We start from the raw sequence: 26321 nt of genomic DNA on the forward strand, positions 1-26321 counted from the left end.
CATGACAGTGGTCCCATTAGATTATAATACTGTATTTCTACAGTGCCTTTTCTATGTTTAGCTACACAAATACTTACCATTGTGTTAAAATTGCCTACAGTATCCAGTACAGTAACAAAATTCAGTACCGTAACTATACAGGTTTGTAGCTGAGGAGCAACAGGCTGTACCACCTAGGTTTGTGCAAGTACACTCTATAATGTTCACAGAATGACAAAATCACCTAGTGACACATTTCTCAGAGCATATCCCTGTCATCAAGTGACACATGATGTATACATAGGGTTCTGTACTATTCGAGGTTTCAGGCTCCCCTCAGGGTCTCGGAAGGTATCCCCTGTGCACAAGCAGGGACTACTAAAATTAGCAATAATATATTGTATACCTACAAAATCTGTTAAGGGGGTAGATCTCTTGTTTAGTGTTCTTACCACAATAAATAAAATAAATAACTATGTAGATTAACACAGGAACATGAACACAGGAAAATACAGACACCTTGCATTGAACATCTGAGTTGGCAGATGAAGGCTAATAAAGGAAGATCTTAAAAAAGGAATGACTCCCACACCTTGGAATTATTCAGCAGAGAGTCTGAAGTTAGAAAGCCCCCCGTGTGCCTCTTGTGTGAAAAGTCCTCACTACGGTCTACAGCCCTGGCTATTTCTCTGACTGCCATCTGTCACTGTCCACTAGCTCACTTTGCTCCAGAGGGAAATGGAAAGAGAACTCAAGGATTTTGTCAATATTAAAGGGACATATAAAAGAAGCCATACGAGATCATACCTCTTATAAATTACTTGGTGAACCCACACTGGTTCTTTGATACTTGCTACTCAAGGTGGTGGGGTCCACATGCCCAGCAAGCAGCCTGTTAGGAGCTGACTTGTGTCTCCACAAAATTCATGTGTTGAAGTCTTAACCCCCAGTACCTCAGAATGTGACTGCATTTGGAGATAGGGCTTTTAAAGAAATAACTGAGTTAAAATGAGGTCGTTAGATGAGCCCTAATTCAATATGATTGATGTCCTTTAGAGAAGAGGAAATTTAGACACAGATGCACTAGCAGAAGGAAGACTAAATAAAGACACAGAGATTGCCAAGGACAGAGATCTCAGAAGAAAACAACCCCACCAACACCTTGATCTCAGACTTGCAGCCTCCAGAGCTGTGAGGTCATAAATGTCTGTTGTTTAAGCCACCTGGACTATGACACTTTATGATGGCAGCCCTAGCAAACTAATCCATGGCGCTAGCATCACCTGGGAGCTCCTTAGAAATGCTCACTCTCAAGCCCCAATTCAGATCTACTAAATCTCCAGGAGATGAAACCCCAGAACTTGTGTTTTAACAAGTCCTTTGAGTGATTCTTGTGCAGCTAAATTTTGAGCAGCACTCATCCGAGTGGTGGTTCTTGGCGGCACATTAGGTTCACCTGGGCAACTTTTGAAATGAGCCTCACCTTGAGATTTTGATTCACTTAGTCAAGGGTTGCCTGGTCAGGGGTTGTAAGGGTGGACTAGGCTTAAGTATTTATTTTGTTTGTTTGTTTGTTTGTTTTGAGATACAGTCTCACTTTCTAGCCTAGTCTGGAGTGCAGTGGCGCAATCTCATCTCACTGCAACCTCTGCCTTCTGGGTCCAAGCAATTCTCCCGCCTCAGCCTCTCCAGTAGCTGGGATTACGGGCACTCGCCACCATGCCCAGCTAATTTTTGTATTTTTTAGTAGAGACGGGGTTTCGCCATGTTGATCAGGCTAGTCTTGAACTCCTGACCTCAGGTGATCCACCCGCCTCGGCCTCCCAAAGTGCCGGGATTACAGGCGTGTCCCACTGTGCCCAGCCAACTTAAGTATTTTTTAAAGCTCCTCTGTTGACTGTAAGGTGCAGACAGGGTTGACATACTGATTTAGTGCCTGCGGGCATAGCGTAGAAACCTACAGAAGAGATGACTGATCGCAGGTACTTTGGGGTAAAGTGAGGCAGTTTACTACCTCTCTAGCCTAATGAGCTTCTTTAGTAATGTGTGCCTTCAAGAACAAACTGGATATTTTTCTGTAGAGGTAATGAAGCATTCTTCCTCCACCTGCAAATCCTCAGCTTCCTTCTGTGACTTGGGAAGCACCAACGCTGAGGAGGTAAAGGCATTGTCACAAATCAGAGCAGCCTGACCCACCAGATTGGGAGAGGAATTTAGGAATTCTGGATCTGGCACTGCTGTCCTTTTGCCTCATGTGGAACTGGGCATGTGCAATGCCCCTCTCAAATAGCATAAGGATGTATTGTGCTATTTCTCCTAAGGGGTTAGTAAAGCTTATATTCTAAGCTTCTGGGGCTCCTCATTTAGGATTTTATAAACATCCATGCTGAGGTGTAAATGCCTGATAAGGATTAATAAGGTACCTTTTCTGCCTGTGTTTGCATTTTAAAAAGAGATAAACCTTTAGGTGGTGGGGAAACAACTCTGGAGGTGGAATTTTTATGTGTTAGCAAACTGGCAAGTGAGATAGGGTTTTGACAGAAAAATAAAAATAGCAATGATAACAATCATTGAGTATATACCCTGTGCCATGCCTGTACTCAGAAGTGTTTCATCCATTGTCTCACTTAATCTTCACAAGCATGCTGGAGGCAAGATCAGAGAAAACTTTTTTTTTTTTAGACGGATCTCGCTCTGTTGCCCAGGCTGGAGTTCAGTGGCACGATCTCAGCTCACTGCAACCTCTGCCTCCTGGGTTCAAGCTGTTCTCCTGCCTCAGCCTCTGGGGCAGCTGGGATTACAGTTGTGTGCCACCACTCCTGGTTAAATTTTGTATTTTAGTAGAGATGAGGTTTCACCATGTTGGCCAGGCTGGTCTTGAACTCCGGACCTCAAGTGATCCACCTGGCTTGGCCTCTCAAAGTGCTGGGATTACAGATGTGAGCCACCACACCCGGCCAAGATCAGAGAACTCAAAACTTACCCCATCCACCTCACAGTGTACTATGTACATGAACATGACTTATATTTTTCCACAGTCTTCACTACTTTAGGAAACTCTTCTCCAGGATTATGAAGTTGCAAATAACCTTTATTGTTACTATCCTGAAAGTATTCCACTAGTCTCATCAACTTTCCAAGGCTCTGTTGGAAATCCTTTCCTTATAGAGTCTATCAATCCCTTGCTCAATCCTATTCAAGCTCTTCCAGTGAAAGACCAGTCCTAGACCGGACCCCTCGAATTCTTATAAATATCCTACATGGCCCTCCCCTTGACTATATGCTACCAGGACTCCACTGAGACAGCGAGAGCCCTCTTACCTCAGTAAGCTATAAACTCAGCTTTGCTTTGTCCACAGCCTATGTGGTGGTGCCTTGAGGAGCCAGCACTGACAGCGCTATTCTTCTTTCCATTTTACAGGTGAGAAAATTGAAGCCTAGAGAGGTTAGTTAATTTATCCAAATACACAGATCAAGTAAGTGGTAGGTCCTGTGTTCAAATCCTTTCTCATTTCAGAATGTACAATTCTAGTCACATGTCTACACTACCTTCCCTGAACATCTGAAATCATATGATGCAGTCACTTGTTCTTTCCCCATCAATAGTCAACTATGTGGTAATAATCCCAGAGAAGGTGGAATTTGAAATGGCTGCCTGACTTAGGCCATGTTTTAAGTTTCCTGAAGCCAGGAGTGTGGTGTTTTCCAATGATCCAAGCTCTGGGACATTCCTGCCTACTGAGATCACTACACAAAAAGAGGTTTGCTAGTTGAGGTCTGTTATTGCTTTTCTTTAATGTCCACCTGCCTGAGTCGCAGCTATCCTTGCCTTTCCACAGAGCAGCTGCCCACCCACCACCATTATGTCCCTGTTATCTGCAGAGGGCAACATTGAAGTCTACAGCTTCTTTCTGCTCCCCACCCTACCGAGCCACCTTTCTCCATACCCAGCCTGATGCCTGCCTTGTCTTGCAATCCTACCCAGGGTGCCCAGCATCCTGGAAGTCCTAGCAGACCACAACTTGGTAATAGAGAGTAGGCAGGCAGGCAGATGCATGCAGCTGGTGGGTGGGGAAGGCACCTGGCAACCCCTCCCAGATGGAAAACAAAAAGCAACGCAAACTATAACAGAATATGTGTCTTTAGGCTCCCTCCCCTTACTGCCCGTAACATGTCTCTGCTACCAAGGGTGGCCATGGGCCAGCACCTCCTCAGACAGGCCCTTAGGAAGTAAAACCCTCTGGGAAGAAGGGGAAGAATTATGTAAGGGAGAACAAAGGCTAACCACTGAAGACAGCTTGGGACCCTTATGGGCCTGGCTGTGATGAGATGGAGCAGGGACTCCGCTTAGGGGCTTGCTGGGCACCCCAAGCATGGAAATAAAGGAAAGATTTTGAGTCCCTTCAAAATGCCTGGGAAATTCCAGGCACTTAGCTAGGCCCTGCAACCAGCAATTAAAAAGGTTAACAGGCCGGGCGTGGGGGCTCACTCCTGTAATCCCAGCACTTTGGGAGGCCGAGGTGGGCAGATCACTTGAGGTCAGGAGTTCGAGACTAGCCTGGCCAACATGCTGAAACCCCATCTCTACTAAAAATACAAAAATTAGCCGAGCGTGGAGGCACGCACCTGTAGCCCAGCTACTTGGGAGGCTGAGGTAGGAGAGTCGCTTGAACCCGGGTGGTGGAGATCGCAGTGAGCTGAGATCGCGCCACTGCAATCCAGCCTGGGTGACAGAGTGAGACTCTGTCTTGAAAAAAAAAAAGTAAACAATTCAGTAAGCAAGAAGATAATAATAACAACCTGGCCACCAGGGTGAAACCCTATCTCTATTAAATATACAAAAATTAGCCAGACGTGGTGGCTCATGCCTGTAGTCACTGAGGCACTAGAATCGCTTGAACTCGGGAGGCAGAGCTTACAGTGAGACAAGATCGCACCACTGCACTCCAGCCTGGGAAACAGAGTGAGACTCAGTCTCAAAGAAAAAAAAAAGAAAAAGAAAAAAAGAAATGTTTGGGTAAAAAATGTTTTAGTATATATTAACATGTCCATCTTTATACCAACAACGTCATAAAATGTAAGTTTTAATATTATTTTAAGGAAGAAATTAATTATCCAGGAAGGCAAAAGTGCCTTGGGTCCATGAAAGTCACAATGCAGGCTGTACCTGACATCTCCTTTTCAATATCTCAAAGGCGTCTTCTGATCTATGTGTCCAGAACTGAACACATGCTTCTCCACGCTCCTCTTCTGGTCCTCACACAGTGTCCCCTAAATCAGTGAAGGGCTCATTGTTGTGAAAATAAACAAAGACCACCCAAATGGGAGCATGCACAGGCTACTTATTTAGAGCTGGCTAAAGCAAGGGAGTCACTTGCATTTGACAGAAACTTAAAGGCAGTTAGGGGAGAGGGGAAGCTTTACAGCAGCAGGGGTGTGGGGAGGCTTTGGATATGCTCTGATTGGAGGCTGCTTGTGTGGGGAAGTTGAAGGGGGTTAACTAGTACTAGGGGGTCTTACGTGATTGGCTTAGGGAGCGTATTTGGCTTTCTCTGGTTGGTCCTGAGTTAGAAGTGGGGGCAAAAACATAGACACCAATAAAGCACCATTGAGCAAATTCTGACCATTCTGGCATGATTGTTGCAGAGGCTGTGGTTTAGCTTCCTGGCATAGTTGCTGCAGAGGTTGTGAGGCAGAGTTCTGTTGCCATATGTGGCCTGGCTCTTGTTCATTTGTGTATTCTGAGGCTTAGCTTCCTGGCATGGTTGCTGCAGAGGTTGTGAGGCAGAGTTCTGTTGCCATATGTGGCCTGGCTCTTGTTCATTTGTGTATTCTGACTCTCTCTTTCCTTTTTAAAAAAAGTTTTAATTCCATAGGTTATTGGGGAACAGGTGGTATTTGGTTACATGAGTAAGTACTTTAGTGGTGATTTGTGAGATTTTGGTGCACCCATCTCCCGAGCAGTATACACTGAACCTGATTTGTAGTCTTTTATCCCTCACCCCCTTCCCACACTTTCCCCCCAAGTTCCCAAAGTCCATTGTATCATTCTTATGCCTTTGCATCCTCATAGCTTAGCTCCCACCTATGAGAACATACACTCCATTCCTCAGTTACTTCTTAGAATAATAGTCTCCAATCCCATCCAGGTTGCTGCAAATGCCATTAATTCATCCCTTTTTATGGCTGAGTATTAATCCATCATAAACATATACCAGTTTCTTTATCCACTCATTGATTGATGGGCATTTGGGTTGGTTCCACATTTTTGAAATTGCGAATTGTGCTGCTATAAATATGTGTGTGCAAGTGTCTTTTTCGTATAACGACTTCTTTTCCTCTGGGTAGATAACCAGTAGTGGGATTGCTGGATCAAATGATAGTTCTACTTTTAGTTTTCTAAGGGATCTCCACACTGTTTTCCACAGGGGTTATGCTAGTTTGCATTCCCATGAGCAATGTAGAAGAGTTCCCTTTCCCTTTTCACTGCATCCACACAAACATTTGTTAGTTTTTTATTATGGCCATCCTTTCAGGAGTAAGGTGGTATCGCATTGTGGTTTTGATTTGCATTTCCCTGATCATTAGTGATGTCAAGCATTTTTTCATATGTTTCTTGGCCATTTGTACATCTTCCTTTGAGAATTGTCTGTTCATATCCTTAGCCCACATTTTAATGGGATTTTTTTTTCTTACTGATTTGAGTTCGTTGTAGATTCTGGATATTAGTCCTTTGTCAGATGTATAGATTGTGAAGATTTTCTCCCACTCTGTGGGTTGTCTGTTTACTCTGCTGACTGTTCCTTTTGCTGTACAAAAGCTCTTTAGTTTAATTAAGTCCCAGCTATTTATCTTTGTTTTTGTTGCATTTGCTTTGCTTCTGGGTTCTTGGTCATGAAATCCTTGCCTAAGCCAATATCTAGAAGGGTTTTTCTGATGTTACCTTCTATAATTTTTATAGTGTCAGGTCTTAGATTTAAGTCCTTGATCCATCTTGAGTTGATTTTTGTATAAGGTGAGAGATGAGGATCCAGTTTCATTCTTCTACATGTGGCTTGCCAATTATCCCAGGACCACTTGTTGAATAGGGTGTTCTTTCCCCACTTTGTGTTTTTGTTTGCTTTGCCAAGTATCAGTTGGATGTAAGTATTTGGGTTTATTTCTGGGTTCTCTATCTGTTCCATTGGACTATGTGCCTATTTTTATAGCAGTACTATGCTGTTTGGTGACTACGGCCTTTTAGTAGTTTGAAATCAGATAATGTGATACCTTCAGATTTGCTCTTTTTGCTCAGTCCTGCTTTGGGTATGTGGGCTCTTTTTTGGTTCCATATGAGCTTTAGGATTGTTTTTCTAATTCTGTGAAGAACGATGGTGGTATTTTAATGGGAATTGCATTAAATCTGTAGATTTCTTTTGGCAGTATGGTCGTTTTCACAATATTGACTCTACCCATCCATAATCATGGGATGTGTTTCCATTTGTTTGACTCTCACTATCTCTCTCAGCCTGTTCAGGTTGCTCTAACAAAATACAATGAACTGAATAATTCACAAATGATAGAAATTCATTTCTCACAGTTCTACAGCCTGGGAAGTTCAAAATCAAGACACTGGAAGATTCAATGTCAATTGATGGCTACTTGCTCCTTCCAAGATGGCACCTTCTTGCTGCATCTTCACATGGCTAAAAACGGAAAAAGGGATGAACTCTCTCAATCTCTTTATTAAGGACACTAATCCCGCTGATGAGAGCATAGCCCTTATGACCTAATCATCTCCTAATGGCCCCACCTCTTAATACTGTTGCACTGGAAATTAAGTTTCAACACGAATTTTGGAAGGATGCAAACATTCAAATTACAGCATTTTGCCTCCGGTTCCCCCAAATTCATGTTTTTCTCACTTACAAAATACATTCTTTTCATTCCAATAGCCCCAAAAGTCTTAACTGAATCCAGCATCAACTTTAAAGTTTAAGTCCAAAGTCTCACGTAAATATCATCTAAATCAGATATAAATGAACGAATAGTTTGAAGCAAACTCCCCCTCCAGCTGTGAACCTGTGAAATCGAACAAGTTATGTGCTTTCCAATTACAATAGTGGCCGGGCACGGTGACTCATGCCTGTAATCCCAGCACTTTGGGAAGCCAAGGCAGGCGGATCACAAGGTCAGGAGTTCGAGACCAGCCTGGCCAACATGGTGAAACCCTGCCTCTACTAAAAATACAAAAATTAGTCTGGCGTGGTGGTGGGTGCCTGTAATCCCAGCTACTCGGGGGGCAGAGAAACACTTGAACCCAGGAGGTGGAGGTTGAAGTGAGCCAAGATCACGCCACTGCACTCCAGTCCGGGTGACAGAGCAAGACTCTGTGTCAAAAAAAAAAAAGAAAAAAAAGAAAGAAAAAAAGACAATAGTGATATCAGCATAGGATATACATTCTTATTCCAAAAGGGAGAGGTAGGAACGAACACAGTAACAGGTCTCAAGTAAGTCCAAAACCCAACAAGGCAAACATTAAATATTAAGACTTGAGAATGATCTTCTTTGACTCCATGTCCCATCTTCTGAACACACTAAGGTTCACCCAGGTGGGCTCACCCCCTTGGCTTTGCTGGGCACAATCCATGGTCAGCAGGGTTTGGAGTCATGTGACTGTGGCTCTCCCGGGTTGATGTTGCATGTTGGTGGCTCTACCAACCTGGGGTCACAAGGGTGGCCCTATTCTCATGGCTCCATTAGACACTGTCTTAGTGGGGACTGTCTGCCAACTATATTGTACCTGGGCCCACTGAAGCCATACCTGGGGTGGCTGAGGGGCACTGCACCAGAATTTGTGGAGCAGAAATGTGAGGCAATACTAGGAAGTGGGCCCCAAGGTCCCACAGATGCCGTGTGCTCCTGCTTTGAAATCATTCTGTCCTCAAGGGCCTGGCACTCTGGGCTTGTGATGGGAGTGGCAGCCTTGAAGATCTCCAAAATACCTCAGGGGTCATTCTTCCATTGTCTTGATTAATAGCATCTGACTTCCTTCTAGCCATACTAATCTCCTTACCAAACATTCTCTTGGTCACAATCTTGGTGTTCTCTCTCAACCATGCTTCTCATCCTTTACAACTTGACAAGGCTGAGAATTTTCCAAATCTTTAAGTTCTGCCTCTCTTTTAATTATAAATTCCATCTTTAATTGAGTTGTCACTTCTCACATTTTATTACAAGCAGTCAAGAGAAGCCAAGCAGCTCCTTCAACACTTTGCTTAGAGATTTCTCCTGCAAATATCACATGAATACAATGTAACCAAGGTTCTTTTTTTTCTTTTTGTCACTTATTAACTTACTTCTCTAGTTTCCACTATCTTGTTCCTCATTTCCATCTGACACTTCACTAAAATGGCCTTTACTGTCCATATTTCTTTTCTTTCTTTTTTTTTTTTTTTTTTTTTCTTGAGACAGGGTCTCACTCTGTTGCTTAGGTTAGAATGCAGCGGCACAATCATGGCTCACTGCAACCTCAACTTCCCAGGCTCAAGTAATCCTACCTTAGCCTCTGAGTAGCTGGGACTACAGGCAAGCACCACCATGCTTGGCTAGTTTTTTAAAAAACATTTTTTTTTAAATAAAAATGGGGTGTCCCTATGTTGCCCAGGCTGGTCTTGGACTCCTGGGCTCAAGCTATCCTCCCACCTCAGTCCCTCAAAGTGCTGGGATTACAGCCGGGAGCCACCATGCCCAGGTTACTGTCCATATTTCTGCCAACTGTCTGGTTCATGACCACTTAAGTAATCTCTAAGAAGATTGAAGGTTTCTCTACAACTCTTCTGAGTTCTCACCAGAAATCGCCCTTAATGCTCCATTTATGGCAACACAGGCTTTTTCTAGCCTGCTCCTCTGAACTGTTCCAGTCTCTGTCCATTACCAGTTCCAAAGCTGTTTTTACATTTTTAGGTATTTGTTACACAGTACTCCACTCCTGGTACTAATTTTCTGCCTTAATTTTTTGGGCTACTATGACAAAACACCAAACACTGGCTAATTTATAAAGAACAGAAATTTATTTCTCACAGCTGAGGCTGGGAAGTCTAAGATCAAGGTGCCAATAGATTCGGTATCTGGTAAGGGCTTGTTCTTTGCTTCCAAGACGGCACCTTCTTACTGCATCCTTAAATGGCAAAAAGAGAAAAGGGATGAACTCACTCCCTCAAGCCCTTTTACAAGGGCACTAATCCAATTTATTAGGGCAGAGTCCTTCAGACCAAATCACCTCCTGAAAGCCCCACCTCTGAATACTATTGCATTGAGGATTAAGTTTCAACATGAATTTTGGAAGGACACAAACATTCAAAGCAGAGCACTCTCTATCCTGTTTCATAACCTAGAAATCCAGAAGTTATCTTGAATTCTTTCCTCTCCCACTCCCCATATATAACCCATCATCAAATCCCATAAATCCACCTTCTCAAATCTCTCTTGAGCCTGTCACTTCTTACCGTCTCCACCATGGTACCAACAAACTATTTTCACCTTTCAAATGACGTACTAAATAACCTCCTAACTTGGCCTACCCACCTCCACTGCCCCCTTCCCAATTTATTTGTCAGAACTATTTCTTCAAAAGCCAACTCTGATCACATCACCCCATGCTTAAATTACTTCAATAGCTTCCCTTTGGTTTTAGGATGAAGACTAAAATCCTTAACCTGTCCTCCAGTGCCCTACGTGGTCTGGTCTGGCTCCCATCCTTCAGCCTCCTCTTGCTTCACACAACCTCCTCTTTCTTTCTGTTTGAGCCACACTGGCAATCTTTCAGTCCCTGATGCATCCTTCTATCTGCCTCAGGGGATTTACTGGAAGGCAGTTCCGGCATCAAAGGAATAGCCGGAGCACCAGGGTAGGAGTCAGAACAGCTCCAGGGACACAGGTAGTAGGAGAAAAATAAAGTCTCATCAGGGCACCTATATGGGACATATCAGTTCCATCACCCTTGCTTCACTATGCTTAAGATCCACAGTCCCAGAAGACAGTTCAATGGGTGTGGCTGACTTGGGTTACATATCCATACCTCGGCTAGGAAACCTTGAATAAAAATCCCCATAAAGCTTTAAACAATGAGGAGAAAGTAATTCTCCAAGAGCAAATGCGCAGTTCTTATCAGGAGGAAGAATGAATTCAGAGTGATCCAAAAATCAACAACTGTCCACTTAACATATGTTCCCACTACTTGGAATGCCTTCCTGTATCCTCTTTGGTTAGTTAGTCCTACTCAGTTTTCAGTGTTGTACCCAGGTGAGTTAAGAAAACGCCACACTTTGAGACGAATTAAGTGTCCTTTATTAAGCCGGCGGCCAAAGAGACGGCTAATGCTCAAAATTCTCTCGGCCCCGAGGAAGGGGCTTGATTAACTTTTATACCTAGGTTTAGGAAGGGGAGGGGGACTCAAATGTAATAATTCTACAGAAGTAAAAACATGCAAGAATCAAAAGACTCAAAATGGTTACAGAGTGATAAACAACTTAAAAGACAAATGGTTACAAGAAGAGCAACGGTACCAGGTGCAAGGTTCTAAATCTGTTATTATAATTAGATATAGGGTCTATGCCGGACACGAACTCAAGGTTTTATGTTGTTATCTCCTGGAGAAAATTCCTGGGAACTTCATACATTGTTGGTGTTGGTACCTTATCAGTTAATTGGGCTCCTTTGAAATGCTGAGGATCTGTTTACCCAGGCCAACTCTTCACGAAAGGGGGTTGGGTGAGGAGCCCTAGTGTCTTGTAAATTAAGGGGTCAATTGGAGTTTGCCCAGCTTTCCTAGCTAGAGTGTCTTATTTACATGAAAAGCAAGGCTAGGTGATTTAAAAAGACAAGCAGGACAAAATTCAAAGTAATGAGTTGAAGTAAAAACAAGGTTAGGCATTTCATCAGCATCCAACCCAGTTGTTCCTTCATTAGAGAAGCCTTCTCTCACCTTCCCATGGGATCAAAGTTCTCTATTCTGTTATTTCATAACACTATTTCATAGTACTTGCTAGTGTTGTAATTTTACATTTATTGGTGAATATTCTAATGAAATCATCTCTCCCAATAAGCTAAAGAGTCTGTGAGAGCAGAACCCATATCTGTTTGGTTCACTGTGTTATCTCCAGTGCCAAGCACAGGGCCTGGCAAAGCAAAGACACTCAACAGACATTCATTTAATGTAAGAATCAAGGCATATTTTCCCCACTGATATGAATTATGCCACTGTACCCTTAGAAAGCTAGCACAGGTAAATTTCTTATTTTTAATTTCAATAGCTTTGGGGGTACAGGTAGTTTTTGGTTACATAGATAAGTTATTTAGTGGTGATTTCTGAGATCTTGGTGCACTCATCACCGAGCAGTGTACCATTATGTAATCTTTTATTCCTCACCCCCCTACCAGCCTTCCCTCTGAGTCCCCAAAATCCATTGTATCATTCTTACGCCTTTGCATCCTCACAGCTTAGCTCCCACTTATAAGTGAGAACATACAATGTTTGGTTTTTCCATTCCTGAGTTACTTCACTTAGAATAATGGCCTCCAACTCCATCCAAGTTGCTGCAAATGCCATTATTTTGTTTTGTTTTATGACTGAGTAGTATTCCATGGTGTACATATACCACACTCTCTTTATCCACTTGTTGGTTGATGGGCATTTAGGTTGGTTCCATATTTTTGCAATTGTGAATTGTGCTGCTTTAAACATGTGAAACACAGCTGAATTTCTTTTCTTTTCTTTTCTTTTCTTTTTTTTTTTTTTCGAGATGGAGTCTCGCTGTATCACCCAGGCTGGAGTGCAGTGGTGCAATCTCGGCTCATGGCAACCTCTGCCTCCTGGGTTCATGTGATTCTCCTGCCTCAGCCTCCTGAGTAGCTGGGATTACAGGTGTGTACCACCACACCAGGCTAATTTTTGTATTTTTAGTAGAGACGGGGTTTCACCATGTTGGTCAGGCTGGTCTTGAACCCCTGACCTCATGATCCATCTGCCTCGGCCTCCCAAAGTGCTAGGATTACAGGCATGAGCCACTGTGCCTAGCCACAGCTAAATTTCTAAATAAAAATTTTTGTTTCAAATTCGTACTTTATTATATACATTTTATCATCTAATCTTTACAAGAATGCTGCAGGAATCCATTTTCTACATAAAGAAACTGCAGCACAGGGAGTTAGGAAGTTTGTTTAAGATCACATACCTGGTAAATAATCCATGACAGAGACAAATTCGGGTTCTATCTGATTCCAAAACTCAAGTTCAAAACTACTATGTGGTATTACCCCTCTGTAACACAAAGACCTTAAAGGTAGAACTCATTCATCTGTAAAATTGGCTTTCAAGTAAGTTCATTTTCATGCAAATCTAGATATGCCCCATAAAAGTTAGTTTAATTTGTAAAATAGTGATCTATAGAGAGAATAAAATTCTGGGCAGATGCAATTTTACAGAGAATTTTAATGCTTACCAAACATCTTGCTTTTTCTCTCATTCATGGTAAGTGACTCTGGCATGAGTAAAGGAACAGAGATTGGTGACATCATCACTAAGGTAACCTGTTCCCTAAATTTCAATTATAAATTGTATTTATAGACTATAAAAAGTATTTCAATTTTTCCAAAAGAGCTTCACTTTTTCAGTGTTTTTTCTAAGTAATGAGGGGATGCTGAAATAACACAAAGAATGATTTCATTTCCCAGGACTTACTGGTGAAGGGACTGAGGTAGGATCAGTTACTGGGGAACATGGAACTCACTGGGAAAGGAAAAGCAAAACCCACAAATATAAGGAAGAGTGTTTCTTCAGGTCAGCTACAGCAATGAGGCAGCCAAGATGCTTGTGAGGAAAGAGTAAGGATAATGAGGCAGTCTCTCATTTTCTCATTTATTGCATGCTGGAGTCCTCAAATCTGCTAAAGATTCAGCGACAGGTAACAGCAACAACTGCTATTTAATGATCATGGTGGTTTTCCCTAAAGGTCTCATTTTGTGGGAGGGGAAGCAAGGGGTGAATGTAAACTGACAGTACCGCAACAGGGAACTAAGTCATCTAGTATGTGTTCTAGATACATAACCAGGGTCTGACTGTTGTGGCTTTCTGTATTTAACGTATAAGAGGTTGTGACAACTCCCGGATCCTTTGAAAACACTGTCCTTTCAAAGCAGCTGGCTTGGTTTTAAAGACATCTGGATCATAATACACAATACGCACAGGAGCCCTGAAATAGGGGAAAAAGAAATCAACCTGAAATAAGATGAACAGAGAAGGTAGCTAATGTTTCTCAAGCATCCACTGTATGTTATGTACTATGATATTATCCCATTTTATTTTCATGACCTCCACTATACAGATAAGGCAATCAAGACTCAGTTAAATGAAGTTAAATGAACGAATTTACGGACAAATCCAGATTTACATGTCTCTCAGATTCCAAAACCTTTTCCCTTTCCCCAGAAAGTAAATTCAGGAAGTTGCTTAGTCTTGAACTTGAGTTTTGGAATCAGACAGACCTGAGTTTGTATCCCCTATGTATCATTTACCATAACATAATTTGTCAATGTTAAAACAAGCCAGAGTATTCTCTGGTAGACTTAAGAAAATAAAATTTTTGAAGTTGGCCACTCTCAGCACCTTACCACCAAATAATAATTTTGTCACCAGGATAAAAACCTTGATAATGCACTTGATCATATTCTTCTCTTTTCTTTATTTTTTATTTTATTGTTTTATTTTTTTGAGACAGGGTTTCACTCTGTCACCCAGGCTGGAGTGCAGTGGTATGATCTGGGCTCATTGCAACCTCCTCCTCCCAGGCTCAAGTGATTCTCCTACCTCGGCCTCTCAAATAGCTGGGACTACAGACGTGCACCACTATGCCCAGCTAATTTTTTTGTATTTTTAGTACAGACGGGGTTTCACCATGTTGCCCAGTCTGGTCTCAAACTCCTGGGCTCAAGTGATCTGCCTGCTTTGGCCTCCCAAACTGCTGGGATTACAGGTGTGAGCCAACGCATCCAGCCTCTTCTCTTTAATGAATAGAGAATGAGCTTCATTTCATCTGATGGCAAATTTATTTTTTTTAAAGGATAAACACATTACAGCATTTTAAACATGTCATTATATAAGACTAGCATATTTCCTTTTCCCTGAGCTCAAGACTTCCACAACTTTTTCTGCCTCTCCTAGGTTTTGCTATTGATGCTTTAAAAGAGGGATCAGATGTTATCCGTCAAGGTAACAAAATTAATTGAGGCTCCGGCAAGTTAAGAGGCCTCCAAAAAATAAACAGAAATGAGAGGCAATGTTTTTCTTTGTTAATTATATATTCTTATCTATTTGAATTAGGCCATACATGTACATGATGCAAAACATTGGAAAAATACAAAAGCCTGTTTACTGAAAAATAAGTCTTCCTCCTATCCCAATTCCCTAGGCCCCCAAAGGCAACCATTGTTACTAGCTTCTTGTATACCCTTTTGAGATACTACAGGCATATGCAAACAAATATATGGCCCATGTCTTTTTTTCTTACACAAATTGCAACATATTACATGCTGTGTTCTAGAACCTGTTTCACTTAATAATATATGTTAGATAAATAATTCCATACACATACTTATCAGACTGTCTCCTAGATCTTAAGTTTCTTTTTCTTTTTTCCTTTCTCTTTCTTAGAGCCAGGGTCTTACTCTGTTGCCTGGGCTGGAGTGCAGTGTTATAGATCATAACTCACTGTAACTTCAAACTCCTGGGCTCAAGCAATGACTTCCTGCCTCAGCCTCCCAAGTTGCTAGAACTACAGGCACATGCCACCACACCTGGCTAATTTTTTGTATTTTTTTGAAGAGATGGGGGTCTCACTTTGTTGCCTAGGCTGGTGTCAAACTCCTGGGCTCAAGCGATCTTCCCACCTCTGCCTCCCAAAGTGTTGGGATTACCAGTATGAGCCACCGTGCCTGGCCAATATTTTTAAAGAATTTTTTGTAGAGACAGGGTCTCACTATGTTCCCCAGGGTGGTCTCCAACTCCTAGCCTCAAGCTATCCTCCCACCTTGGTCTCCCAAAGCACTAGGATTACAGGTGTGATCCACCTGCTCCATCCTAGATCTAAGCTGCAATACCTAGTCCACTAACCTTTTAACAGTAGCCTTATGTTTAGGGTAAGAAGACCATACATGTATCATAATAAATGTAATTTGTTAAGTAAGATGTTTTGGAAGTTCTTTTCATATTGCTACAACTCTTTTCATTTGCCTTATTAGGTCAACTTTCTCCCTCTCCCCAGAACCCCAGCCTTTCCTGTCCCACTTTAGCCTGAAATTGACATACCTCTTATTTGGATTAGCTAGTTCCTGAATCCTAGGCGATGCTTCGGAATGAGTAGCAGCATAAGATACTGGCCAGTGGGCATCATGGTCAGGTAGATAATCTTGATGAACAGACTTGGACTTCGCTAGAGCTATTGTTCGGGGGCTAGGTTTAGCTATCATGGCAGCAGGAGGTACCTATAGTGGAAACAAAGAGACACAAAAATATATCCCAAATTTTACATTTCTCTATGTCTATAGCTGTATCCCTACTTAAGTCACAATCATTTCTTTTCTGGATTACTGCAACAAACTCGTAACTGGTCTCTCTGCTTCCATCCTTGCTCCTGTACAATGCGGCCTTCCATGACAGTTACTGAGGGAGAGAATGAACATATAATGAGTGTGTTCTGTGAGCCAGACAGTGTTCTAAGCTTTACCTAAATCATTCCCACTTAATCATCACAACAGCTTCATGAGCTAAGTACTTTCTAAAGCCCAAATCAGATCATATCGCTACCAGGCTTTAAACCCATCCTGGGCTGGATGCGTTGGTTGCTACCTGTAATCCTAGCACTTTGGGAGGCCAAGGTGGGTGGATCATGAAGTCAGGAGTCTGAGACCAGCCTGACTAACATGGTGAAACCCCGTCTGTACTAAAAATACAAAAATTAGCTGGGCTTGGTGGCCCGTGCCTGTAATCCCAGCTACTCAGGAGGCTGAGGCAGAAGAATCGCCTGAACCAGGGAGTCGGAGGTTGCAGTGAGCCAAGATCACACTACAGCACTCCAGCCTGGCAACAGAGTGAGACTCTGTCTCAAATAAATAAATAAATAAACCCATCCTATTGTTTCCCATTTTGCTAAAAATAATACTTAGGCTCAGCCAAGCACAATGGCTTGTGCCTGTAATCAATCCCAGCACTTTGGGAGGCTGAGGTGAGCAGATCATTTGAGCCCAGGAGTTCAAGACTAGCCTGGACAAAATGGCAAAACCTCATCTCTACAAAAAAAAAAAAAAAGAAAGCAAAGAAAAACAAAAATTAGCTGGTTTACATTCCCACCAACAGTGTAAAAGCATTCCTATTTCTCCACAGCCTTGCCAGCATCTGTTGTTTCCTGACTTTTTAATAATCACCATTCTGAATGGTGTGAGATGGTATCTCATTGTGGTTTTGATTTGCATCTCTCTTATGATCAGTGATGTTGAGTTTTATTTTCATATGTTTGTTGGCCACATAAATGTCTTCTTTTGAGAAGTGTCTGCAGCACTATTCACAATAGCAAATACCTGGAACCAATCCAAATGCTCATCAATGATAGACTGGATAAAGAAAATGTGGTACATACACACCATGAAATACTATGCAGCCATAAAAAAGAATGAGATCATATCTTTTGCAAGGATATGGATGGAGCTGGAAGCCATCGTCCTCAGCAAACTAACACAGGAACAGAAAACCAAACACTTCATGTTCTCACTCATAAGAAGGGGTTGAACAATGAGAATGCATGGACACAGAGAGGGGAACAACACACACCAGGTCCTGTCAGCGGCAGGGGGTGTGTAAGGGGAGGGAGAGCATTAGGACAAATAGCTAATGCATGTGGGGTTTAAAACCTAGGTGACAGGTTGATAGGTGCAGCAAACCACCATGGCACATGTATACCTATGTAACAAATCTGCACATTCCACACATGTATCCCGGAACTTAAAGTGAAGAAAATTTAAAAATAAAATAAAAAATAATAATTTTGAGCAAAAAAAATTAGCTGGGCATGGTGGTGCATGTCTGTGGTCACAGCTGCTCAGGAGGCTGAAGTGGGAGGATCACTTGAGCCCAGGGAGGTTGAGGCTACAATAAGCTGTGATAGCACCACTGCTCTCCAGCCTGGGTGAGAGAGTGAGATCCTGTTTCAAAATAATAATAATTATCATATATTATTGTGTATATATACACATACACACACACTTAGTGTATATATACACATACACACACACTTAGTGTATATATACACATACACACACACTTAGTGTATATATACACATACACACACACTTAGTGTATATATACACATACACACACACTTAGTGTATATATACACATACACACACACTTAGTGTATATATACACATACACACACACTTAGTGTATATATACACATACACACACACTTAGTGTATATATACACATACACACACACTTAGTGTATATATACACATACACACACACTTAGTGTATATATACACATACACACACACTTAGTGTATATATACACATATACACACACTTAGTGTATATATACACATATACACACACTTAGTGTATATATACACATATACACACACTTAGTGTATTCTGTTTTCATACTGCTATGAAGAAATATCTGAGATGGGGTAATTTATTAAGAAAAAGAGGTTTAATGGAATCACAGTTCCATTGGGGAGTGGCTGGGGAGGCCTCACCATCATGGCAGAAGGCAAAGGAGGAGCAAAGGCACATCTTACATGGTGGGGGGCGAGAGACCGTAAGAGCCCAGCGAAGGGGGAAGCCCCTTACAAAACCGTCAGATCTCATAAGAACTCACTCACTATCAGGAGAACGGCATGGGGGAAACCACCCCCATGAGTCAATTATTTCCACCTGGTCCTTCCCTTGACATGTGGGATTATTACAATTCAAGGTGAGATTTGAGTGGGGACACAGAGCCAAACCCCATCACTTAGGCTCCTTCTGTGGCCTACAAGGCCCTACATGATCTGCCTTCTGCCCCACCCCTCTGACCTCATCTTCCTCCCCTCCTCTCCTTGATCCCTGTGATTCCAGCCACACAGACTCCCTGGACCAGGTCCTTCCCTCTCAGGACCTTTGCACTTGCTAGTTCTCCTTGAAAAAAAAACTTCCCTTAGCCTTGGCTTGGCTGCCTCTCCCTCACTCAAGTCTCTAGACTCATACATCACATTCTTCAAGGAGATCTTCCCTGACCAGCCAAGACAAGTCAGCCTAATTACCCTCTTCTGCAGGACTTACTTAATCTTCTTCATAGCACATGTCAACACCCACATTAGCTCATTTATCACTTTGTTTATTGACTGTATTTCTCCCCATTAGAATATAAGCTGCTCAAGGGGAATTACTTGTTTGCTAAAAGCTAAAATTGGCTCTGGCACATAGTTGGTGCTGAATAAACATATATTGACTGACTCCTTTTGGTCTTACTTTAAAAACCACATCTACCAGATTGCCTTTCTGTTATGTTGCTTTATTGGCAAAATACCTAGGATGACATCTACTACTCTCTTTTAAATGCTCACTCAAAAGAATTAGAGTGGGGCTAGCCATGATAGCTCACACCTATAATCCTAGCTCTTTGGGAGGTTGAGGCACAAGGATCACTTGAGCTCAGGGGTTCCAGACCAGCCTGGGCAATATAGTGAGACCCCTGTCTCTACAAAAAAAAATTTTTAAACTTGGGGGTGGTGGCACATGCCTGTAGTCCCAGCTGCTCAGGTGGCTGAGGTGGGAGGATCACTTAAGCCCAGAAGGTTGAGGCTGCAGTGAGCCATGATCGTGCTGCTGCACTCCAGCCTGGGTGACAGAGCAAGACACTGTCTAAAAAAAAAAACACCACCACCACAAAAAACAAACAAAAGAATTAGGGTGGACAGCTAACACCACTCTCAGTAGTCTTGAAAGTGTTCTGCATTGCACTGGTGCAGATTTGTTTCGGGTTCTAAGACTATGATTTTCTGCAGTGGTATTCCTTTTTTCTAAAAACATTACAAAATGAAATAAACCCAAACAATCATAGCAATTAAGGAAAGATCTGCATTACTTCCATTTTTACATACCAAAAAACTGAGAATAAAGTCATTTGCCTGACAGTCACAAGTCACTTTAGTAAACTTAAGACACTCATCCAAGGGTTTCTGATTCCCAGAATGGTTTTCTTTCCTAATAGAATTCCATATTAAATCCTCAGTTTCCTTGAAACAGGGCGAAACTGGTCCCACCTGTTTTGGCAACATGATCATTAGATATTTTTGAAAACCCAACTGGAATAGGGCACCAAGTTGGCACTGCAATTGATGGTGGGGAATGTCACGGATGAAGAGGGAGGGAAGCCATCAAAGGTTCCAGGCTCTGTGCTGAGTGCCCTGACTTACCTGTTATTGCTCAACACAGCAGACCACTCAGTGAGGATGGCTATCTCCGGAATTCTCTAGCTCACCTTGCTCCACCCAACTTCAAGTGCATCCCAACTTTAGTACTTTGGCATGTACTCTTCCCTTTACTGGAATATTCTTCTAGATCTTCACTTGGTTGACTCCTTCTTATCAGTCAGGTTTCAGCTCAAATGTTCCTTCCTTAGAGAGGCCTTCACTGACTACCATAGGCAAAGTATCTTACCACCCTGCCCCACAGTCATTCATTTTCTATGTTATTTTCTTCACAGCATTTAGCATGATCTGACATTATCTATTGACTAATTTATTGTTTGTCTCCCCTGATTAGCATAGAGCTCCAAGTTGTTCACTGGGATCACTGCCTGGCTCACAGTAGGCATCCAAATATTTGTTGAATGAATAAGGCTCAGGAAGTTTGTCCCAACATCATAGAGCTTGTAGTGACGAGGCTGCAATTTGAATCCAGCTCCAAAACTGAACTCCAAAGCCCATGCTCTTGGTGCTCTACTCTTTTCCCTCTCTCCCTATCATGTAGCTAGTCTCTTCCTGCCACAGACCACTCTTCCCAGATTCTCTTTTCCAGTGACTTTGGGCTATGCCCTGTAGAGGCAAAATAGCACCCTAGGAGCAGTCAAAAAGTGAGCTGAAGGATACCAAGGTAGTGATGGCTTACAGGACAGATGGGCAGTTCACTTCTTTGTCTTTCACAGCACAGACCCACTAACTTGATCCTTGGGTGGGCGAGCTCTATAATTCTTGGAGTTGCAATCGCACTCAGGGTAGAAAGTGAAATCTTGGTTTGCATCTAGGGGAGAAAAATAAAACAGTACTTATAAGCATCAAGTAATAAACACTATTTAGTTCAAGATTACAAAGTATGATTTGACCTCTGGGCCAGACTTCTCAACACTCCAGCAGAAAGGGTGGGAATCTTGCAGTAACCTATAATCACAGCTGAAAGGATCAATTTCTATCTTTCTCAAACAAGATTGCATGGATTCCAATGTAGCTTTTCTTTTTTTTGTTGTTGTGTTTTGTTTTCCAATCAAAATGCTTTTATTAGCATACTAATAAATGCAGATATAAAAAACCTCACACAGAAAAAGAGGAAAACACTCAGAAATGTGATTACAGATTAGGCATATTAGAGGAAAAAGAGTTCTTCAGGGTATACAAAATGTAAACATTTGTCCTGGGATTTCCCACAGATGGCACAGTCCACATGGACTCTTTTGGAACAAAAAAATGTCTATTAAGTCTCCGGGATAGCCTCTATAAAGTCTGCAAACTTGCCACATTAAAAGTTAAAGTTCCCAAAACTTTCTATGCAAAACACAAAATGGCTCCCAATCCAGGCAACTGGCACACGTGGAAGCAGAATACCAAAGCAAATTTGTCTTCCAACCATCAGCTTCCACTCCCTCCAGGTACTGTATTTACATTTACCTTGACAGAGATTACAGAGATATACACAGTATATAAAACTCCTACTTGAGGCTGGGGTGGGAGATGAAATCTTTCTTGCTTATCAAATGCTCTGGGGAGAGGCACCAAATCAGTCCTTTAAACTTAGGGAGAGAGGACTAAGAAGAGGCCCTCTTTTGTTCAGAAAATGGCGACTCATAAACTTCCATGGGTGGGCAGGTACAAACCAGGTGCTGATCTCCATATATGTCATCAATCCGGGCAATCATTGGCCAGAATTTGTTCTCTGGTTTCACGAAGGGGAGTGGGAATGCTGCCACCTCTCTGGAATATAAGGCCGGTCCCAGTGGGAATACATAACGCAGGTCAGGGAGTGTGGAGACATCTTCAGTGGATTGACCCTGGGGTCGATGCGGCCCTCCTCAATGTCAGCAATTTCCTGCCGAATGCTGGTCATGGCATCACAGAATCTGTCCAGCTCTGCCTTGTCCTCCGACTCAGTTGGCTCAACCATGAGGGTCCCTGCCACAGGCCAGGGCATGATAGGGGTGTGAAATCCATAATCCTGGAGTCTCTTGGCCACATCCACTGCCTCAATATTTGCAGACTTTTTGAAGGGTCTCGTGTCCAAAATAAATTCATGACCCACATAACCTCTTGCACCCCTGAAAAGAATTCTGTAGTGTTTTTCTAATCGCTTGGCCATGTAGTTGGCATTTAATATCGCAGTTTCCGTGGCTTGTTTAAGGCCCTTGCCTCCCATCATCTTGATATAAGCCCAGGAAATGGGCAAGATGGAACTGGAGCCCCATGGGGCCACACTGACGGTTCCCACAGGACAGGCATCTTCATTCCGCTTTAGTGAAATGATGGGATGATTGGGCAAAAACGGGGCAAGGTATTTCTTACTCCAATGGGCCCCATGCCAGGACCACCTCCTCTGTGGGGAATGCAGAAGGTCTGGTGAAGATTTAGGTGCGAGATATCAGACCCAAAGTCTCCAGGGCGACAGATTCCCACCTGAGCGTTCATATTTGCCCCGTCTAGGTAGACCTATCCTCCATGTTGATGGATGAGGTCACACACGTCACTGATGTTCTCTTCAAACACCCCATTGGTGGATGGGTATGTAATCATGATGGCTGCTAGGTTCTCCTTGTGCTTATCCACGATGGCCTTGAGGTGAACTGCATTGATATTCCCACATTTATCCACCTCCACAGGCTGAATCTTCATGCCTGCCATGTGGGCACTTGTTGGGTTGGTCCCATGTGTTGATTTCAGAATGAGGCAAACCGTTCTGTGCCCCTCTCCTTTCTGGTTTAAGTAGGCTCGGATAGTGGCCAGTCCAGCATACTCTCCCTGGGCTCTGCTGTTTGGCTGGAAACAGACCTGGTCATAACCTGTGAGTTCACACAAATCCTTCTCAAGCTCTCAGAAAAGCTGCTGATATCCTTGAGCTTGGTCCAGAGGCACAAAGGGGTGGATGTTTGCAAATTCTTTCCATGTGATAGGTGCGAGTTCAGACAAACTGTTCAGTTTCATGGTGCAGGATCCCAGTGGAATCATGCTGTGAACAAGGGAAATGTCTTTATTTTCCAGTTTCTCCATATACCGGACAATATTTGTTTCAGAGTGGTAGCTGTTGAACACTTGATGGGTGAGGAACAGGCTGGTCCTCTTGAACACAGACCCTGGAATACCTCTGCACTCCTCTCCCACGCTTTCAGCAACCAGTTCTGCAGATGACTCACAAACAAAGATCCACAACAAATCGTCCAGATCTTTTTCACTGACTGTTTCATCAAGAGAAATACCAAGTGTGCCATCCTCAAAAAGCCGAAAATTGATCTGCCGCTGAGCGGCCCTGCCCAAGACCTCCTTCACTGAGCAGCCACACTGAATCTTCAAGGTATCAAAGAACAGGTCATGCTGGAGTTGATGCCCTGCTCGCTTGAGACCTTCTGACAAAATCAAAGTGGCATTATGTACCCTCCTAGAAATATGCTCCAGCCCATGAGAACCATGGTAGATTGCAAACATGGCTGCCATATTCGCCAAGAGGGCCTGAGCTGTACAGATGTTGCTGGTAGCCTTGTCTCTCTGAATGTGTTGCTCCCTGGTTTGAAGAGCAAGACAATACACTTCTTTCCCAGTGGCATCTCTTGTTGCCCCCACCATTCTTCCAGGCATCATTCTCACCAAGCTTTCTCGGACAGCAAAAAATGCTGTGTGGGGTCCCCCATAGCCCAGTGGCACTCCAAATCTCTGGGAGCTGCCCAAGGCGATGTCTACCCCAAATTCTCCCGGTGGCCTCAAGATGCACAAAGCTAAAAGGTCAGTAGCACACACAGCAGGCCAGGCTCCCACTCTGATGAGCTCTCTCCACGAGTTCCGTAAAGTCTTCCACCTTCCCCTCCGTGTCTGGGTACTGGAACAACACTCCGCTGACATCTTTTCCACTGAAGTCCATTTCACAGGGTAACTTCAGCTCAATGAGGACTCCAGTATATTTGGCTCGAGTATGGACAACAGCTATTGTCTGTGGGTGGCAACGGGGGTCAACAAAAAATTTCCTCCTCTTGTTGTGTCTGTAGCACAGCTGCAGCGCCTCTGCAGCCGCAGAGGATCCAGATGAGGATCCAGCAGGGATGCATTGGCCATGTCCAGGCCTGTGATGTCACACACCATGGTCTGGTAGTTGAGTAAACTCTCCAGCCTCCCCTGAGACACCTCAGGCTGGTATGGAGTATACTGGGTGATCCATCCTGAGTTCTCCAGTAAGTTCCGCAAAATCGTCTGTGGCACTGAGCAGTTACAATAGCCCATGCCAATATAGGATCTCCAGATCTGGTTTTTGCTTGAAATGGCATGCAGAGTTGCAAGGATTTCATTTTCACAAACAGGGTCTTCCATTTTCAAGGGTCTTTTCAAAAGGATGTTGGCAGGGACCGTCTTCTCGATCAATTCATCAATGCTCGCCAGCCCCAAGATCTGCAGCATCTCTCTCTGGTCTTTGTCCCCAGGGCCGATGTGCCTCCGAGCGAAGTCGTCGTGTCTGGGCAGAAGGCGCTCCAGGAGGCGCGAGGCCCCAGCCGCGGCGCTGTCCCCGCCGCCACTGCTGCTGTCCCGGCCCCACGGCGCCCAGCACAGCCCCGATCCCCCAGCCTGGCGGCGGCCGCCCCCGACCCCGCGGCCCAGGCGCAGCCCCAACGCCCTGGCACAGGACTGCATGGCCGCGGCCACCGTCCCCTGCCCCGGCCCGCAAGGGTCAGCCGCGCTCTCGGCCCCTCTCCTGGCCTCGGTCCCCCGGGTGGCGGCTGCGTCCAGCCTGGAGCCCCTTTCGCTGGACCGCCAGCCGGACAGATGGATGGACGCTCGCGGGCAATGAATGGGCGCTGCGCTCAACCAAGACACTCGCGCAAAGTTGTGGCTCCCCAACGTAGCTTTCCAAGAACTTAACTGTTAAACTAAAGACATTGAGGCAATAGCAAATAACTGATTCAGAGATAAACGGTAATGATAAACTCAGCCAAGAGGCCAGGCTCAGCCCCACCAAAAAAGAATGCTATAAAGCAGCGGTCCCCAACCTTTTGGACACCAGGGACCAGTTTCACGGAAGACAATTTTTCCATGGGCAGTGTTGGGAAAAGGATGGTTTAGGGATGAAACTGTTCCAACTTGGATAATCAGGCATTAAATTCTCATAAGGAGAGCACAACCTAGATCCTTTGCATGCACAGTTAACAATAGGGTTCACGCTCCTATGAGAATCTAATGCCACTGCTGATCTGACAGGAGGTGGAACTCAGATAGTAATGGTCACTCACCCTCCTGCTCACCTCCTGCTGTGCTGCCTGATTCCTAACAGGCCACGGACCGGTATTGGTCCACAGCCTAGGGGTTGGGGATCCCTGCTATAAAGGGTGACTTAGCTTTGTTCATAATTATTTTTGCCCTTTGGGAATTGGGGCTCATATTATCACAAATCACCGTGCTTAAAGTGAATTTAAGTGTCTCTCTTCTAATTGGAATAGATAAGAAAAAGAAGCTAAAGCCAATAAGAAGAAAAGCAGAACCATACATCTCCCCACTAGACTCCCAAGTTATTCTTCACTATCTGAATTGTGGAAATTTGTCCAAATTACATGGTCTTCTATTTAAATTACTTGTATTCAAAATCAAAGCTTACCACAAAACTTTGAAGGAAAATATAATCAATAACGAAATAAAATGGGGCTTTAACTGTGGGTTAAAATTCCTTCCTGTGCTGTTTAATTGATGATGATTATTATTATGATGATGATACTAACACTGACAGTGTTTCACATGTTTTGTGTATTAGTCTTGTGTATTAGTCAAATTTTACATGTTTTGTGTATTAATCAAATTCCTTTTTGTGCTATTTA

The 26321-nt window shown here is 43.4% G+C and overlaps 1 protein-coding gene and 1 pseudogene across 1 annotated transcript in view; both read right to left on the reverse strand.

Moving 5' to 3' along the window:
- Nucleotides 1-12758: 12758 nt before the first annotated feature.
- SPMAP2L (sperm microtubule associated protein 2 like) overlaps nt 12759-26321 on the reverse strand; it is a 75120-nt gene continuing 61557 nt past the window's right edge. Inside the window, exons 7-9 of the mRNA XM_063705111.1 lie at nt 21161-21292; nt 16322-16497; nt 12759-14210 (exon numbers count right to left, since the gene is read on the reverse strand). Of these exons, the coding sequence (XP_063561181.1) occupies nt 14096-14210; nt 16322-16497; nt 21161-21292 (423 nt within the window). The 3' untranslated portion in view covers nt 12759-14095. The remainder of the gene's footprint in view (nt 14211-16321; nt 16498-21160; nt 21293-26321) is intronic.
- Nucleotides 21839-25146, reverse strand: LOC134758321 (glycine dehydrogenase (decarboxylating), mitochondrial-like; annotated as a pseudogene).

Source organism: Gorilla gorilla, chromosome 3, assembly GCF_029281585.2.
Source record: "Gorilla gorilla gorilla isolate KB3781 chromosome 3, NHGRI_mGorGor1-v2.1_pri, whole genome shotgun sequence".
Taxonomy (NCBI): Eukaryota; Metazoa; Chordata; class Mammalia; order Primates; family Hominidae; genus Gorilla; species Gorilla gorilla.